Source organism: Schistocerca americana, chromosome 8 (assembly GCF_021461395.2).
Source record: "Schistocerca americana isolate TAMUIC-IGC-003095 chromosome 8, iqSchAmer2.1, whole genome shotgun sequence".
NCBI classification, from domain to species: Eukaryota; Metazoa; Arthropoda; class Insecta; order Orthoptera; family Acrididae; genus Schistocerca; species Schistocerca americana.
This window is the reverse complement of record NC_060126.1, coordinates 440811013-440829644: the sequence shown is the minus strand read 5'-3', so window position 1 is coordinate 440829644 and position 18632 is coordinate 440811013. Positions and strand designations below refer to the sequence as shown.

Genomic DNA, 18632 nt, shown 5'->3' with positions numbered 1-18632 from the left:
ATAATTTGAGGAAGAAATTCCTGAGTATGTCCTTTTAGAGCACAGTTCTGAATGGCAGTGGAACGTGGACAGTAGGAAAAGAAGAGAATTGACGCATTTGAGATGTGATGCTACAGAAAAATGTTGCAAATTAGGCGGATTTATTACTTAAGGAATGCGGAGGTTCTCCGGAGAATCGGCAAGGAATGGAATATGTGGGAAACACTGACAAGAAGGAGGTACAGGATGGTTGGACATTTGTGAAGATGTTAAGGACTAACTTCCATGGTGCTAGTGGGAGCTGTAGTGGGTCAGAACTGTAGAGGGAAACACTGGATTACAACCAACAAATAACTGAGGACGTAGGTTGTAAGTGCTACTCTGACATGAGGAGATTGGCACAGGAGAGAAAATCGTGGTGAGCAGTATCAAGCCAGTAGGAAGACTGAGTAGTAAAAAATAAAAAAAAGCTGTTAATTTAGGATTTCCATCATGGAATCTTAATAATAAGACAACAAGTTGCGTTAACCAGTTTGATGTAGAAAACAGACAAATTTTCCAAATTCAGTTCTTTTTATTTAACGGAATACCGGTTTCGTGTATCAGAACCAATTCGCAATTCATCCAAACAGCAAATATTGTTTATTCGGTGATGGCACGCATATAGTGTTAAGACGTCTACCTAAAGAGACTTCTAGAGAGTAATTATGTGTCTAAATGCTCGCTGCTGAGCATTCACCACTTCAGTATTAAGTGGTGAGCTACCGAAAAAGTTTATGCAATAAGGCACTAAAGTTGTGGATAAGAAACGAAAACTTATAGATTGGCCAACGACATTGTAATTCTGTAAGAGACGGCAAAGGACTTGGCACAGTAGCTGTATAGAATGAACTTTATCATGTAAAGAGGTTATAAGACGAGCATCAGCAGTTATAAAACAAGGATAATAGAATGTAGTGGAATTAAATCAGATGTTGCTGAAGGGTTACGATAGGAAATGAGACAGTGAAAGTATTAGACAGGTTTTGCTATTTGAGCAGTAAAATAACTGATGTTGGAAGAACTAGAGAGGATACAAAATACAAACAGTCAATAGCAAGAATAGCAGTTACGGAAAAGAGAAGTGTGTTAACATCGCATACAAAGTAATGTGTGAGAAAGTCTTGTATGAAATTTTTTTAAATGATTTTCTGATGAATTCAGCTGACATTTTCTTTATTTGCACAATCTCACAATTTCGGCCTTTGTCAGTTTTCAAGTATCTAAAACGGAAGCAATATACGTTGTAGGCATTGGTATCACCAATCAATTAAAGATGACAACAGCTCATGTGTGAAGATCTACTAGGAGGTTTATAACTTAATTTATAGAGGATGCGTTAATGGTATATTATGCCATATATGTATCTTCTTCTTTGACTGCATGTAGTTGTCATCAAATAAATTTAAAGTCGTTTTTCGTAATCTTAGAGCAGGCTACTTTTGAGCAGTCGTTGTAAAGCTCTTATGTATGAGGTCGATGTTTATAATGTAAATACAATAGTAAGATTGTGATTATTTTGCATAAATTTGTTAATTAAGCACTATAGGTCTTTGCTCTTACATATATTTAATTTTCTTTCATAAGGATATGACTGCATGCAATTTCCAGAAAGGAAGTTGGAAATATGTATTCCGTTATCATGGAAACACATCACTTTCGATTAACTGTTGCGAAGATCTTTTAAACAAAAGTCAATCACAGTGCTGTCATAAAATTCTTTCATGACTTGATTTATGGTTGCCTGATATTTCGCATGACAGTTATATTTATTAATGAGTATAGCAATAACTTGGCGTTCTATGATCCTACAACGCTTCTTCGTATAACTGGTGAAAATCTGTCAATGACTTTTCCATTTCACAGATCCTTTTGTCTATTTAAAACTCTGTCGGAGTGGTCATTTAGGTGGATGCAAACAATTTTTCCACTACATCCATGACTTTACCTTTCTGTAACTTAAGTAATATTTGTAGTATTTTATTAATATTAGGTTTTTCTTGTTGGTATCTTAAGTATGCAGCAAAGGTTGCCGTTGGTTGTCATGTGTTCTTTAAATCGTATGCTAACATTGGGTCATGTTTCCCCAATTTAAAGTTTTGTGCGTTCTTCATAATTAATTTTCTATGTTTCTGACTGCGGAAAACTCTCTGTTTACTGGGTTTCTGTCTCATCTGTTGTAAATAGTTACTATTTCTATAGGTACTTTTGAATTTTGTCCGGAGTGTATCCTTGTGCGGAAGTGAAACGTGGACGTCAAACTTTTCAGACTAAATTAGAAGAAGATTTTGAAATTTGGTGCTATATAATAATGTTGAAGATAGGGTGGATAGATCGATAAACAAGTTAGGAGATACTGAAACGAAATGGGGAAAAAGGAAGTTTACTGCACAACTGGACTAAAGGAAGACATCAGCGGTTAGGCCACATCCTAAACCATCAGCAAAAGGTCAGTTTGGTAACTGAGGGAAGTGTGGAGAGTAAAAAATTGTTGAGGGAGAGGAAAGCCCGAATCCAGTATGCAGCATAAAATCAATATAGGTTGCAGTAGTTATGCAGAGATGAGGAGGCTTGCACAGGACAGTCTAGCACGGAGAGATACATCTTCCGACCAAAGGCGACAACAACAACAACAACAACAACAACATGAAAAACACGTAAAGACGTTGATTTCATTGTTCCCAAAACTAGCAATAATTACAGAAACAAAAGATGTCGAATTTACTTGTTTGAGCTACTCAGTGACGTCATTTTGTTATGCACTTCTCAGGAAGAAGTGGAGACAATGGCATCTTACGAAGGAAATCATCTCCTAAATGCCGTGCTGTCCCTGGTCTTTGAAATGTACATAAAACTGACTTATCACTGTAGAGGTCATGAGTTGCGTAACTCACTGTATGCCTTGTCAAATGAGTCACAGGATCCATTCGTGACGTCTTGTTTCACGACCTTTTCAGACAGATGGTCTTCCTGCGTCTTCAGGAGCATATCTATAAGGTCGTTTCGTATCATGCCGGTCTTCCTGCGCTGTTCTATAAGCTGTGGATCAAAGAGAAATATATATATAACACACATACACACACACACACACACACACACACACACACACACACACACAGAGAGAGAGAGAGAGTGACAGAGAGAGAGAGAGAGAGAGAGAGAGCAATGTGGAGGGAACATCAATATTATTTTGTTAGCGAGAACAGTATCAAATCCTGTCAGCAATAAAAGTGGAAAGTTCGGTGTACAAACAAGTCAGTTCCTGAAAAACTATTAGATAAAATTTGTGGATCTGCTATAAAGAAAGCGAAGTCTAATTAACATGTGATACTAGTCAGCGTACCTGCATCTGTAGCTGTTCATAAGGGAAAGTATCATAAGGGAAAGTACATATGAGACAATTTAGGACTCAATACGAATCCTGTGTCTATGCTGGGGTGCTGTTGTGTAGCATCATCTCACAACATCCAAAATACAAAGAACGAGATCAGAAAACCAATGCAAAGACTCATCTGCTTAAATCTGATTCACAGCATCAAGATTCTAACATCATATTCTCATTAATACGACAGTAACTTGTTTATGCCGGAACTGAATTTTCTGCACGTCATTAGACAACCAAGAAATGTCTTGCAACTACATTCAGTGTTATGATTCCCTGTGTATGCCTACATAGCTCCCCATTCCTCTCAATGCAACTGTCAAACAACCACTAAAACACATGTCCAAAAGTATGACAGATCGCCTAGGACGACCGTCAGTACACCATTTTAATCCTTGAATACATCGTAAAGATAGGAGACTTACATCAAGACAAACCACTGATTGTCCATGCGAACTGCAAGCAAGAGCACGTATTTGTGACATCATTTATACTGCTCGATCAGCGTCGAAGTTGGCAAGGGAATTGCAAGTTTCTGTAGACGGCAACAGAAGTCGTGCAGGATTCGGCGGACCCAATGGTGCACGCCCGCTGAGGCACGCCTCCAGCAGCTCCGCCCCACGAGTATAGGATGACCAGCGGCCGCCACATGGACCACTTGCAGCTGGAGCCTGTCCTCTATTTAATGCTATTTAACGCTATGCAGGGGGCACGTCGTTGCGGCTCCTATACCATATTTCATGCTTTAGTCAGGGAGTCTCTTCCTTCTTGATGTTGAGAATTGGACTCTTATTTCTTTCTGCATTATTTGCTGTAACGAGTCTTCATAAGCTTGGAGAAGTACAAGTAAGTAAATCTTCAGTTTACGGTGTTAACTTTTTCGTTAATAATTTCTGCTCCTGTCCAGGTTCCCTACGATGGCAGTTGCTGCACCACTTGCCCTTATCGTTTTGTTACACTACTGGCCACTAAAATGGCTACACCTTGAAGAAATGCAGATGATAAACAGGTATTCATTGGACTAATATATTATATTAGAACTGACATGTGATTATATTTTCATGTAACTTGGGTACATAGATCCTGAGAAATCAGTACCCAGAACAACCATCTCTGGCCGTAATATCAGCCTTGATGCGCCTGGGCATTGAGTCAAACGGAGCTTGGATGGCGTGTACAGGTACAGCTGCCCATGCAGCCTCAACACGATACCACAGTTCATCAAGAGCAGTGACTGGCGTATTGTGACGAGTCAGTTGCTCGGCCACCATTGACCAGACGTTTTCAATTGGTGAGAGATCTGGAGAATGTGCTGGCCAGGGTAGCAGTCGAACGTTTTTCTGTCCAGAAAGGCCCGTACAGAACCTGCAACATGCGGTCGTGCATTATCCTGCTGAAATGTACGGTTTCGCTGGGATCGAATTAAGGGTAGAGTCACGGGTAGTAACACATCTGAAATGTAACGTCCACTGTTCAAAGTGCCGGCAGTGCGAACAAGAGGTGACCGAAGCGTGTAACCAATGGCACTCCATACCATCACGCCGGATGATACGCCAGTATGGCGATGACGAATACACGCATCCAATGTGTGTTCACCGCGATGTCGCCAACACGGATGCGACCATCGTGATACTGTAAACAGAACCTGTATTAATCCGGAAAAATGTCGTTTTGCCATTCGTGCACCCAGGTTCGTCGCTGAGTACACCATCGCACGCGCTCCTGTCTGTAATGCAGCGTCAAGGGTAGATGGTTGTTGTCTTGCTAACGTCCCCATCTCTCAGCTCAGGGGTCGAGACGTGGCTGCACGATCCGTTACAGCCATGCGGATAAGATGCCTGTTATCTCGACTGCTAGTGATACGAGGCCGTTGGGATCCAGCACGGCGTTCCGTATTACCCTCCTGAACCCACCGATTCCATATTCTGGTAACAGTCATTGGATCTCGACCAACGCGAGCAGCAATGTCACGGTACGATAAACCGCAATGGCGATAGGCTACAATTCCACCTTTATCAAAGTCGGAAACGTGATGGTACGCATTTCTCCTCCTTACACGAGGCATCACAACAAGATTTCACCAGGCAACGCTGGTCAACTGCTGTTTGTTTAAGAGAAATCGGTTGGGAGCTTTCCTCATGTCAGGCCGTTCTAGGTGTCGCCACCGGCGCCAGCTTTGTGGGAATACTCTGAAGAGCTTCTCATTTGCATATCACAGCATCATCTTCCTGTCAGTTAAATTTCGAGTCTGTAGCACGTCATCTTCGTGGTGTAGCAATTTTAATGGCTAGTAGTGTAATAGCTGACACAATATGTTTCAGAAGTTGTCTATTGTAATGAGCCGGGCAGTATCGAGATACGCTGCAAGAGTAACGTTGGCATTGTGTCAATGATCTTCTTCATTTCATTTCTACTGAATGACAAAACGAAAAATATCTAATATTGGATATTCAATTATTGTGTTGTGTTTTAGTTGGTCCAGTTCAGTTTATTTGGCGAGAAGGCAATATTTTATTGATAAATATTAAAAAGTAATTAATTGAAATAATTAAAGTAAGTTAGGAAATGTGAGGTGCAGTGAATTTAAAACACGTAATATAATGTTTTCAGAATACATCAGCCTGAATTATAGTAGTTTATTTATTTTCCTTCGTAACTGGATGTAATTGTGTGTGGAAACAGAAATGTGACTTTCATTTATTCATTAATATTATCAGAAAAAGTTGATTTTACATAAAGGTAATCACGAACACCCCCCCCATGAACCATGGACCTTGCCGTTGGTGGGGAGGCTTGCGTGCCTCAGCGATACAGATAGCCGTACCGTAGGTGCAACCACAACGGAGGGGTATCTGTTGAGAGGCCAGACAAACGTGTGGTTCCTGAAGAGGGGCAGCAGCCTTTTCAGTAGTTGCAAGGGCAACAGTCTGGATGATTGACTGATCTGGCCTTGTAACAATAACCAAAACGGCCTTGCTGTGCTGGTACTGCGAACGGCTGAAAGCAAGGGGAAACTACAGCCGTAATTTTTCCCGAGGGCATGCAGCTTTAGGATGTCGTTATCAGGAGAAAGAAAACTGGCGTTCTACGGATCGGAGCGTGGAATGTCAGATCCCTTAATCGGGCAGGTAGGTTAGAAAATTTAAAAAGGGAAATGGGTAGGCTGAAGTTAGATATAGTGGGAATTAGTGAAGTTCGGTGGCAGGAGGAACAAGACTTCTGGTCAGGTGACTACAGGGTTATAAACACAAAATCAAATAGGGGTAATGGAGGAGTGGGTTTAATAATGAATAGGAAAATAGGAATGCGGGTAAGCTACTACAAACAGCACAGTGAACGCATTATTGTGGCCAAGATAGATACGAAGCCCACACCTACTACAGTAATACAAGTTTATATGCCAACTAGCTCTGCAGATGACGAAGAAATTGAAGAAATGTATGATGAAATAAAAGAAATTATTCAGGTAGTGAAGGGAGACGAAAATTTAATAGTCATGGGTGACTGGAATTCGAGTGTAGGAAAAGGGAGAGAAGGAAACATAGTAGGTGAATATGGATTGGGGGACAGAAATGAAAGAGGAAGCCGCCTGGTAGAATTTTGCACAGAGCACAACTTAATCATAACTAACACTTGGTTTAAGAATCATGAAAGAAGGTTGTATACATGGAAGAACCCTGGAGATACTAAAAGGTATCAGATAGATTATATAATGGTAAGACAGAGATTTAGGAACCAGGTTTTAAATTGTAAGACATTTCCAGGGGCAGATGTGGACTCTGACCACAATCTATTGGTTATGACCTGTAGATTAAAACTGAAGAAACTGCAAAAAGGTGGGAATTTAAGGAGATGGGACCTGGATAAACTGAAAGAACCAGAGGTTGTACAGAGATTCAGGGAGAGCATAAGGGAGCAATTGACAGGAATGGGGGAAATAAATACAGTAGAAGAAGAATGGGTAGCTTTGAGGGATGAAGTAGTGAAGGCAGCAGAGGATCAAGTAGGTAAAAAGACGAGGGCTAGTAGAAATCCTTGGGTAACAGAAGAAATATTGAATTTAATTGATGAAAGGAGAAAATATAAAAATGCAGTAAGTGAAACAGGCAAAAAGGAATACAAACGTCTCAAAAATGAGATCGACAGGAAGTGCAAAATGGCTAAACAGGGATGGCTAGAGGACAAATGTAAGGATGTAGAGGCCTATCTCACTAGGGGTAAGATAGATACCGCCTACAGGAAAATTAAAGAGACCTTTGGAGATAAGAGAACGACTTGTATGAATATCAAGAGCTCAGATGGAGACCCAGTTCTAAGCAAAGAAGGGAAAGCAGAAAGGTGGAAGGAGTATATAGAGGGTCTATACAAGGCCGATGTACTTGAGGACAATATTATGGAAATGGAAGAGGATGTAGATGAAGATGAAATGGGAGATACGATACTGCGTGAAGAGTTTGACAGAGCACTGAAAGACCTGAGTCGAAACAAGGCCCCCGGAGTATACAATATTCCATTGGAACTACTGACGGCCGTGGGAGAGCCAGTCCTGACAAAACTCTACCATCTGGTGAGCAAGATGTATGAAACAGGCGAAATACCCTCAGACTTCAAGAAGAATATAATAATTCCAATCCCGAAGAAAGCAGGTGTTGACAGATGTGAAAATTACCGAACTATCAGCTTAATAAGTCACAGCTGCAAAATACTAACACGAATTCTTTACAGACGAATGGAAAAACTAGTAGAAGCCAACCTCGGGGAAGATCAGTTTGGATTCCGTAGAAACACTGGAACACGTGAGGCAATACTGACCTTACGACTTATCTTAGAAGAAAGATTAAGGAAAGGCAAACCTACGTTTCTAGCATTTGTAGACTTAGAGAAAGCTTTTGACAATGTTGACTGGAATACTCTCTTTCAAATTCTGAAGGTGGCAGGGGTAAAATACAGGGAGCGAAAGGCTATTTACAATTTGTACAGAAACCAGATGGCAGTTATAAGAGTCGAGGGACATGAAAGGGAAGCAGTGGTTGGGAAGGGAGTAAGACAGGGTTGTAGCCTCTCCCCGATGTTGTTCAATCTGTATATTGAGCAAGCAGTAAAGGAAACAAAAGAAAAATTCGGGGTAGGTATTAAAATTCATGGAGAAGAAATAAAAACTTTGAGGTTCGCCGATGACATTGTAATTCTGTCAGAGACAGCAAAGGACTTGGAAGAGCAGTTGAATGGAATGGACAGTGTCTTGAAAGGAGGATATAAGATGAACATCAACAAAAGCAAAACAAGGATAATGGAATGTAGTCTAATTAAGTCGGGTGATGCTGAGGGAATTAGATTAGGAAATGAGGCACTTAAAGTAGTAAAGGAGTTTTGCTATTTGGGGAGCAAAATAACTGATGATGGTCGAAGTAGAGAGGATATAAAATGTAGGCTGGCAATGGCAAGGAAAGCGTTTCTGAAGAAGAGAAATTTGTTAACATCCAGTATTGATTTAAGTGTCAGGAAGTCATTTCTGAAAGTATTCGTATGGAGTGTAGCCATGTATGGAAGTGAAACATGGACGATAAATAATTTGGACAAGAAGAGAATAGAAGCTTTCGAAATGTGGTGCTACAGAAGAATGCTGAAGATTAGATGGGTAGATCACATAACTAATGAGGAAGTATTGAATAGGATTGGGGAGAAGAGAAGTTTGTGGCACAACTTGACCAGAAGAAGGGATCGGTTGGTAGGACATGTTCTGAGGCATCAAGGGATCACCAATTTAGTATTGGAGGGCAGCGTGGAGGGTAAAAATCGTAGAGGGAGACCAAGAGATGAATACACTAAGCAGATTCAGAAGGATGTAGGTTGCAGTAGGTACTGGGAGATGAAAAAGCTTGCACAGGATAGAGTAGCATGGAGAGCTGCATCAAACCAGTCTCAGGACTGAAGACCACAACAACAACAATCACGAACAGTGCAAGACTTTTATTTCGTGGAGTGAATTGTTAGTCATCGGGAATTGAAACTTTCATACACTGAAGCGCCAAAGAAACTCATATAGGCATGCGTATTCAAATACAGATATATGTCATGGTGCTGCTGTCAGCAACGCCTATATAAGATGACAAGAGTCTGGTGCAGTTGTTAGATCGGTTACTGCTGCTACAGTGGCAGGTTATCAAAATTTAAGTGAGCTTCAACGTGTTGTTGTAGTCAGCGCACAAGCGATGGGACACAGCATCTCCGATAGTAGCGATGATGTGGAGATTTTCCCGTACGACCATTTCAAGAGTGTATCGTGAATATCACGAATCCGGTAAAACATCACGCCTCCGACATCGCATGAAAAAGATCCTGCAAGAACGGGACCAACGACAAGGGAATAGAGTCTTTCAACGTGACAAAAGTACAACCCTTCCGCAAATTGTTGCAGATTTCAGTGCTGGGCCATCAACAACTGTGAGCGTGCGAACCATTCACGAAACTTCATCGATACGGGCTTTCGGAGCCGAAGGTCAACTCGAGTAGCCTTGGTTACTGCCCGACACAAAGCTCTACGCCTCGCCTGGGCCCCTCAACAGCGACATAGGATTGTTGATGACTGGACATATAGTGCCTGTCCGGACGAGTCTCGTTTCAAATTGTATCGAGTGGATGGACGTTTACGGATATGGAGACAACCTCATGAATCCACAGACCCGGCATGCCAACAGGGGACTGTTAAAGATGGTAAAGACTCTGTAACGGCGTGCGGCGTGTGCAGTTTCAGTGACATGGGACTCCTGATACGTTTAGATACGATTGTGACAGGTGACACGTGCCTAAGCATCCTGTCTGATCACCGGCATCCATTCATGTCCATTGTGCATTTCGACGGACTTTGGCAGGCCCAGGACACCACAAACGTCCAGAATTGTTACAGAGTTGCTGCAGGAATACTCTTCTGCGTTAAAACACTTCCGCTGGCGCCGCATCTCCCCAGACATGAACATCATTGAGCATATTTGGGATGCCTTGCAACGTGCTGTTCAGAAGAGATCTCCACCCCCTCGTGCTCTTACGGATTTATGGACAGCCCTGCAGGGTCATGGTGTCAGTTCGCTTCAGCACTACTTCAGACATTAGTGGACTCCACGCCACGTCGTGTTGCGGCACTTCTGCGCGCTCGCGGGGGCCCTACACGAGACTAGGCAGGTGTACCAGTTTCTTTAGGTCTTTAGTGTATTATGTGAATAGGGAAGAAAACAAGTAACATTTTACGCAGTTAGGTGAACGTTTTAGTCAGCGGGTCGTTGTACCTTTGAAACGGTACAGTAGTTTCCGCTCTATAAGCAGCAGGTTTCGCTGCTCGCTCGCACCGGGAAATAGAAACAGAGGCGGCTCCGCAACCAATTTTATTGCACGACGCGGCCTGTCGCGGGTGCAACAGAACCCATGTGGACGGGTGGAAAGAAATGTGTCAGGCTTCGTAATACCTATTTATATGTGTCGTGGATTATGCATTTCCTTTACGTGAATGTAAATCTGCACATGAACTTTCCTAATCCTCCTCACACCTTTCCGTATAGCGTGGCCAAATCTTTGTTGGGAAGCAGTTCTGTAGTATAGTAGTGCCAACCTTACTCCTGGCTAGGGGATCAGAGAGACATCACAGGCAGGTAAATGTCAAAGACTTTCCAGTGCCACAAGATTTGGGGTGGAGAGATTGGTCACGGCCAAGTGGTTCGACCACCCCCTCCACCGGGGCCGAGGAAGACCTCCAGGTGCCCGCCATATCCTAGGGGTGTTACAGAAGACGGGTAAGTGAGCAAACGTGCCCTCAGTGCGTCTGTCTCAATGTTTACGCATGGAAGAGAGGTATTTGAATATTTGTACTAATTCTTTTATTTCCAGCTTCGGATTGTGTAAGGTAATGAATTTGCTCGTTTAATTCCGGAAATTTGACCCCCTGTGTTAAAGTATCTGGTCCCCAGTTTGCCCGTTATCCTCCTCACATAGTGAATATCCTATGTAAAATATTGGGAGACTTTGGTGGTATACATTTAGCCAACGCAATTCAGTCTTACCCGTAGAAATGTGCGTGCAGATTAGTATACAATATACCCGAGATATAAGTTGAAAAATTATAAAATCTGTAAACTGAAACAATTGCTGCAATCGCTGTGAAGTCGAGTGATAATGTTTAAAATAAATAGGTAATCAACTGTCATCATTCTTTAACATACCTTAAAATCACAAAGAAGTCATGTTAAAGGAATTTACTTAAAATAAAAGCTATAGAATGCAGGGACCCACACATCAGCGTGTGAGCCCTCCAGCCCCTTGCCTAGTATCGAACAGAAAGGGCACGCTCTCTAGGTAGCGCTCTCAAGCTCCCCTCCCAGTTATCCGTTGCGCAATTTTCATTCAGAGCTTGACGACATCAACTTTCATCTGGCGTCCGTAGGCAAGGAGGTAGACGGTAAGCTTTCACCTTAAATGAAGAATTATTTTATTTATTTTATTTACAATACCATTCAATAAATCACCAAGCGAATAGGTAAACAGCCACATGTCTCATAAGGTGAAAAGAACATTCAATATGTGTAAAAAGACTGGATACAAGTGTCTGCTAACTGTTTATTATCTTTCAGTGACGTATCCTGCGGTGATTAGGGAAGTGGCGTAATTATTAGATTCCTCGTATCAAAAAGTAAGAAATGAAAACTGGTACTAGTTCCCAATGTGGCAGTCAACATATAGCCTCAGAAGAGAATGAAAGACAGTAGAGATGCCTCAAGAGATCACAAGGGATACAGCTTTCCATACAAGTAAACATATGCTTGGAGATTGATTATGCTGGTTGTTGCGATGCCTCCCACAGCTGTTCCTCTGCACACACACACACACACACACACACACACACACACACACACACACAATTTAATTACCTCTCAGAAAATTATTAACATTGTCCGTGAAGTAAATTAAAATAGTCCCAGTCCCCCTGTTGCGACCACATTTCCTATCGTTCCTCCAGAATATTACAGCTGGGACTCCCTCCGCTCCGCTCCCAGGCAACTGGTGCATTTGGCCGCAACGAACCGCGAGTCTTTAATGGGCCCATCTCAAACAACCCTCTCCATTCCTGTTGAACTTTCGAGAGCGTAGGTAGGGATACGTCAGAGATTTTTTATTTATTTCAAAGTACATATCTACATTGATACTGGTACGCACCGATGTCTCCACGCAACATTCCCTTACCTCGCTTCTAGAGGAAGCAACAGAAAATGGAGCAGGAAAACATTAATAATGTGGAGTAAAGCATAGTGCAACGTTCAATTCTTTTGTAGGAGGCAACAGTGCCACAGTCCACGCTGAGTTGGAGAGAAAATGTGCGGCGACCCTGTATCATCAGATTTGTTGTGACTCGTTGACGCTGATGCTTTCAGTGTGGCCAAAAAAGTCTGAATGACAAAGAACGCAAGAACGTGAAGTATAACGCCTTTCTGTGAGTAATCGGGAATAGAGTGGAAGTGGAGACGCTGGTACTCGAAGACTGGCGTTGTCACAATCGAGGTAATATTGGGAAATGTGTAACTAACAAGGGAGATAGCGCAATCTGCAGTCGCAATTGATGCTGAGTTGCGGTTTGTATGAATACATTCGTGATGCTGATTACAAAAATGTGCTATTGCCAGTTATACTGTAAGCTACGAAGACGCAATGTTCCGCTCACAGTGCACCACACGTAACATGATACGCTACTGGCCATTTAAATTGCTACACCAAGAAGAAATGCAGATGATAAATGGGTATTCATTCGACAAATACATTGTATTAGAAGTGACATGTGATTACATTTTCACGCAATTTGGGTGCATAGATCCCGAGAAATTAGTACCCAGAACAACCACCTCTGGGCGTAATAACGGCCTGGATACGCCTGGGCATTGAGTCAAACAGAGCTTGGATGGCGTGTACAGGTACAGCTGCCCATGCAGCTTCAACACGATACCACAGTTCATCAAGTGTAGTGACTGGCGTATTGTGACGAGCCAGTTCCTCGGCCACCATTGACCAGACGTTTTCAGTTGGTGAGAGATCTGGAGAAGGTGCTGGCCAGGGCAGCAGTCGAACATTTTCTGTATCCAGAAAGGCCCGTACAGAACCTGCAACATGCGGTCGTGCATCATCCTGCTGAAATGTAGGGTTTCGCAGGGATCTAATGAAGGGTAGAGCCACGGGTCGTAACACATCTGAAATGTAACACCCACTGGTGAAAGTGCCGTCAATGCGAACAAGAGGTGACCGAGACATGTAAGCAATGGCACCCCATACCATCACGCCGGATGATACGCCAGTATGGCGATGACGAATACACGCTTCCAATGTGCGTTCACCGCGATGTCGCTAAACACGGATGCGACCATCATGATGCTGGAAACAGAACCTGAATTCATCCGAAAAAATGTCGTTTTGCTATTCGTGCACCCAGGTTCGTTGTTGAGTACACCATCACAGGCGCTCCTGTCTGTGATGCAGCGTCAAGGGTAACCGAAGCCATGGTCTCCGAGCTGATAGTCTATGCTGCTGCAAACGTCGTCGAACTGTTCGTGCAAATGGTTGTTGTCTTGCAAACGTCTCCATCTGTTGACTCAGAGATCGAGACGTGGTTGCACGATCCGTTACAGCCATGCGGATAAGATGCCTGTTATCTCGACTGCTAGTCACACGAGGCTGTTGGGATCCAGCATGGCGTTCCGTGTTATCCTCCTGAACCCACCGATTCCATATTCTGCTAACAGTCATTGGATCTCGACCAACGCGAACAGCAATGTCGTGATACGATAAACCGCAATCTCGATAGGCTACAATCCGACCTTTATGAAAGTCGGAAACGTGATGGTGCGCATTTCTCCTCCTTACACGAGGCATCCCAACAACGTTTCACCAGGCAACGCCGGTCAAGTGCTGTTTGTGTATGAGAAATCGGTTAGAAACTTTCCTCATGTCTACCCCCGGGGCCTTGTTTTGACTCAGGTCTTTCAGTGCTCTGGTCAACTCTTCACGCAGTATCGTATCTCCCATTTCATCTTCATCTACATCCTCTTCCATTTCCATAATATTGTCCTCAAGTACATCGCCCTTAGCCACAAGTTCAACCATGACCTTCCGCTTTGTAAAGATAGAGCTCCGACAATGTCGCGGTGTATTGGTCGCAATAGGCCTCGTAACTCAATTGTTGGCAGTATAGGTACCACCTCAAATATTTGGCGGGACGGATACCGGGGATGTCTGGGCAGCTAACGCGGGGCGGTTTGTCGCCCCTGTCGGGCCGGTTTCGTCTCGCGGGCCATAGTTTGGAGACCTCTGGTCTAGACGAAGCGTTAATTGTCGAACGGGGTTCTTTTTGTTCCACGCCAACTGCCCTGCTCAATCTGCACAGAGCATGGTCACACACGCTGTTTCTTTGATTATTTAATTTTGTCTTCCTCCCTCACCGAGCGAGGTGGCGCAGTGGTGAGCGCACTGGACTCGCATTCGGGAGGACTGCGGTTGAAACCCGCGTCCTGCCATCCTGATTTAGGTTTTCCGTGATTTCCCTAAATGTCTTGAGGCAAATGCCGAAATGGTTGCTTTGAAAGGGCACTGCCGATTTCCTTTCCCATCCTTCCCTAACCTGATGGGACCGATGACCTCACTGGTCCCTCCCTCCCCACCCGTCACCCCCCCCCCCCCCAGTCCCCAAACAACCAATGAGACCTCCTCTCTCCCTGCTGCATTCGTATTCTACTGACATCACTGGCACCCAGCGACTGCTTTCTTCTACATTGCTCATTGCGCGGCTAGCATTGCTATAGTAATGACGAGGTCACTTTGAGGTGCGTGCCCTAAAACCCGAAATCAGGGCATCAACAATTGTAATCTCCCCCAAGTCGTATACCATTGGTAAATATGTGTCTCACTGTAGGATGGGTATGAAGAGGACGATGAACCTTATCGCCAAGTTTCACTGTCACATTTCGATTTTTTTCCGAGGTGATATTTAGTACTGGCCCTCGTATGTACAAAGTGAAGAAAGCCTTTACCTTCGTAGTGTTGTGCACAAAGTAGTCGTCAGCTCGCTTATCTCCTAACCGGATGGGGAAGATGGACAGCATTCGGGGGGCGAAGAAACTGAGGGTGGCCGCGATCCTGCCCAGGGGTGTGTCTCTGACGATGTTGCGCAGGTGCGCCCGGATGGGACTGTCGCCGGCACGCAACGCCCCCGCGTCCACACCCATGAAGACGGAGCACACCACGTCCGTAGCATAGCGTGACGTGAGGTCCTTCAGCTCCACGTGCTCACCTGTAACGAGCGCAGTGATTGTGAAGTGCGGCAGATCGACACGCACTGAAACTAACCGATGCATGCATTCGTTTATGGATGAAAAATGCCAAAATGGACAATTCGTTGATGACTTTGGATGTTTCCACTCAACTGATCACTCCAAAAATTGTTCCAGACACTTCTTTTCTCTTCATTAATTACACGATTTACCCATCTGATTTTTCTAGGCAAGAAGTACACTAATGGCCATTAAAATCGCTACACCACGAAGATGACGTGCTACGAACGCGAAATTAAATCGACAGGACCGAAGATGCTGTGATATACAAATGATTAGCTTTTCAGAGCATTCACACAGGGCTGACGCCGGTGGCGACACCTACAACGTGCTGACATGAGGAAAGTTTCCAACCGATTTCTCATACACGAACAACAGTTGACCAGCGTTGCCTGGTGGAACCTTGCTGTGATGCCTCGTGTAAGGAGTAGAAATGCGTACCATCACGTTTCGGACTCTGATGAAGGTCGGATTGTTGCCTATCGCGATTGCGGTTTATCGTATAGCAACGTTGCTGATCGCGTTGGTCGAGATCCAATGACTGTTACCAGAATTTGGAATCGCTGGGATCAGGATGGTAATACGGAACGCCGTGCTGGATCCCAACGGCCTAGTATCACTAGCAGTCCAGATGACAGGAATCGTATCCGCATGGCTGTAACGGTTCGTGCAGCCACGTCTCGATCCCTGAGTCAACAGATGGGGACGTTTGCAAGACAACAACCATCTGCACGAACAGTTCGACGATGTTAACAGTAGCATGGAGTATCAGCTCGGAGACCATGCCAGCGGTTACCCTTGTCGCTGCATCACAGACAGGAGCGCCTGCGATGGTTTACTCAACGACGAACCTGGATGCACGAATGGCAAAATGTCATTTTTTCCGATGATTCCAGGTTCTGTTTACAGCATCATGATGGTGGCATCCATCTTTGGCGACATCGCAGTGAACGCACATTGGAAGCGTGTATTCGTCATCGCCATACTGGCGTATCACCCGGCGTGATGGTATGGGGTGCCATTGGTTACACGTTTCGGTCACCTCTTGTTCGCATTGACGGCACTTTGAACAGTAGACGTTACATTTCAGATGTGTTACGACCCGTGGCTCTACCCTTCATTCGATCCCTGCGAAACCCTACATTTCAGCAGGATAATGCACGACCGCATGTTGAAGCTGCATGAGCATGTACCTGTACTCGCCATCTTAGAGCTCTGTTTGGCACAATGCCCAGGCGTATCAAGGCCGTTATTACGGCCAGAGGTGGTTGCTTTGGGTACTGATTTCTTAGGATCTATGCCCCCAAATTGCGTGAAAATGTAAGTACATGTCAGTTCTAGTATAATATATTCGTCCAATGAATACTCGTTTATCATTTGCTCTTCTTATTGGGGTAGCAGTTTTAATGGCCAGTAGTGTATGTTTTTGCGCAGATTTCAGATCTGTTACTATTTTTTCCTATCACGTACAGTTTTTCCACAAATTAAGTAAATCATTCATATTTTAAATCGAAGACCCACGGAGAGGAATCTAAATAATCGCTGAGCAAAGACAGGAAATTAGTAGTTTGGAGCAAAATGTTTACTACGTGCATTTTGGTATCATGATTGGTGTTCAATACAAAACTTCGGTGCTGTACTGGTTATGCCGTACGTGTATCGAGGGACGGAGATTGCGAAGAAAAAGGAAGAGCAACTCCACGATTTTTGCACTGCCCATGGTTTGGAGGGAGTCCAAATTGTATTTATTTATTTATTTATCTGCACGTCAAGTTCCGTAGGACCAAATTGAGGAGCAAATCCCCAAGGTCTTTTAACGTGTCAGAACATGAAATTACAACATAAAAGTAATAACAGATGAAAATTAATTCTGTATGAATCTAAAAAAGTTAAGCCATAAGTTGAAGTACACAGAGCAGGAGCGACCCATGAGGACAGTCTTCAGTTTCGATTTGAAAGCGCGTGGATTACTGCTAAAGTTTTTGAATTCCTGTGGTAGCTTATTGAAAATGGATGCTGCAGTATAGTGCACACCTTTTTTCACAAGAGTTAAGGAAGTCAGAGCCATATGCAGATTCGATTTGTGCCGAGTATAAACTGAATGAAAGCTGCTTATTCTTGGAAATAAGCTGATATTGTTAACAATAAACGATGATAGAGAATATATGTATTGAGAGGCCAATGTCAAAATACCCAGACTAGTGAACAGGGGTTGACAAGAGGTTCGTGATCTTAGACCACTTATTGCCCCAACCACCTGTTTATGAGCCAAAGGTATCCGTTAACAATGGGAAGAATTATGTCAAAATACAATAGAATACAATACGAGATAAGCGAAAGGAAATGAGCAAAGTAGACTAATTTTCGTGTCGAACAGTCAGTTACTTCAGATACCGTTCGAATAGTAAAAATGGCAGCATTAAGTCTTTGAACAAGATCCTGAACGTGACTTTCCACGACAGTTTACTATCGATCTTAACACCTAGAAATTTGAAGCGTTCAGTTTCACTAATCATATGTGAAATTAAAACGTCGGGTTTTGTCAGATTGCCTGTTAGAAACTGTAAAAACTGAGTCTTACTGTGATTTAGCGTTAGTTTATTTTTTACAAGCCATGAACTTATGTCACCAACTGCCTAATTTGAAACCGAGCCAATGTAGCACACAACATCCTTTACTATCAAGTTAGCGTCATCAGCAAACATAAATATTTTAGAGATACCCTTAATACCAGAGGGCATATCATATACAAAATAAGGAACAGGAGTGACCCTAACACCGATCCCTGGGGCACCCCCTATTTGACAGTACCCCACTCAGACCCCACATCACAGCCATTCTCATCACTGTGAATAAGGACCAGTTGCTGTCGGTCA

At 43.4% G+C, this 18632-nt stretch overlaps 1 protein-coding gene across 1 annotated transcript in view; it reads right to left on the bottom strand.

Moving 5' to 3' along the window:
- The window catches only part of LOC124545906 (cytochrome P450 6j1-like), an 89147-nt gene that overhangs the window by 35410 nt on the left and 35105 nt on the right, over positions 1-18632 (bottom strand). The window contains exons 3-4 of the mRNA XM_047124867.1: positions 15457-15716; positions 2913-3057 (exon numbers count right to left, since the gene is read on the bottom strand). Coding sequence (XP_046980823.1) covers positions 2913-3057; positions 15457-15716 — 405 coding nt within the window. The remainder of the gene's footprint in view (positions 1-2912; positions 3058-15456; positions 15717-18632) is intronic.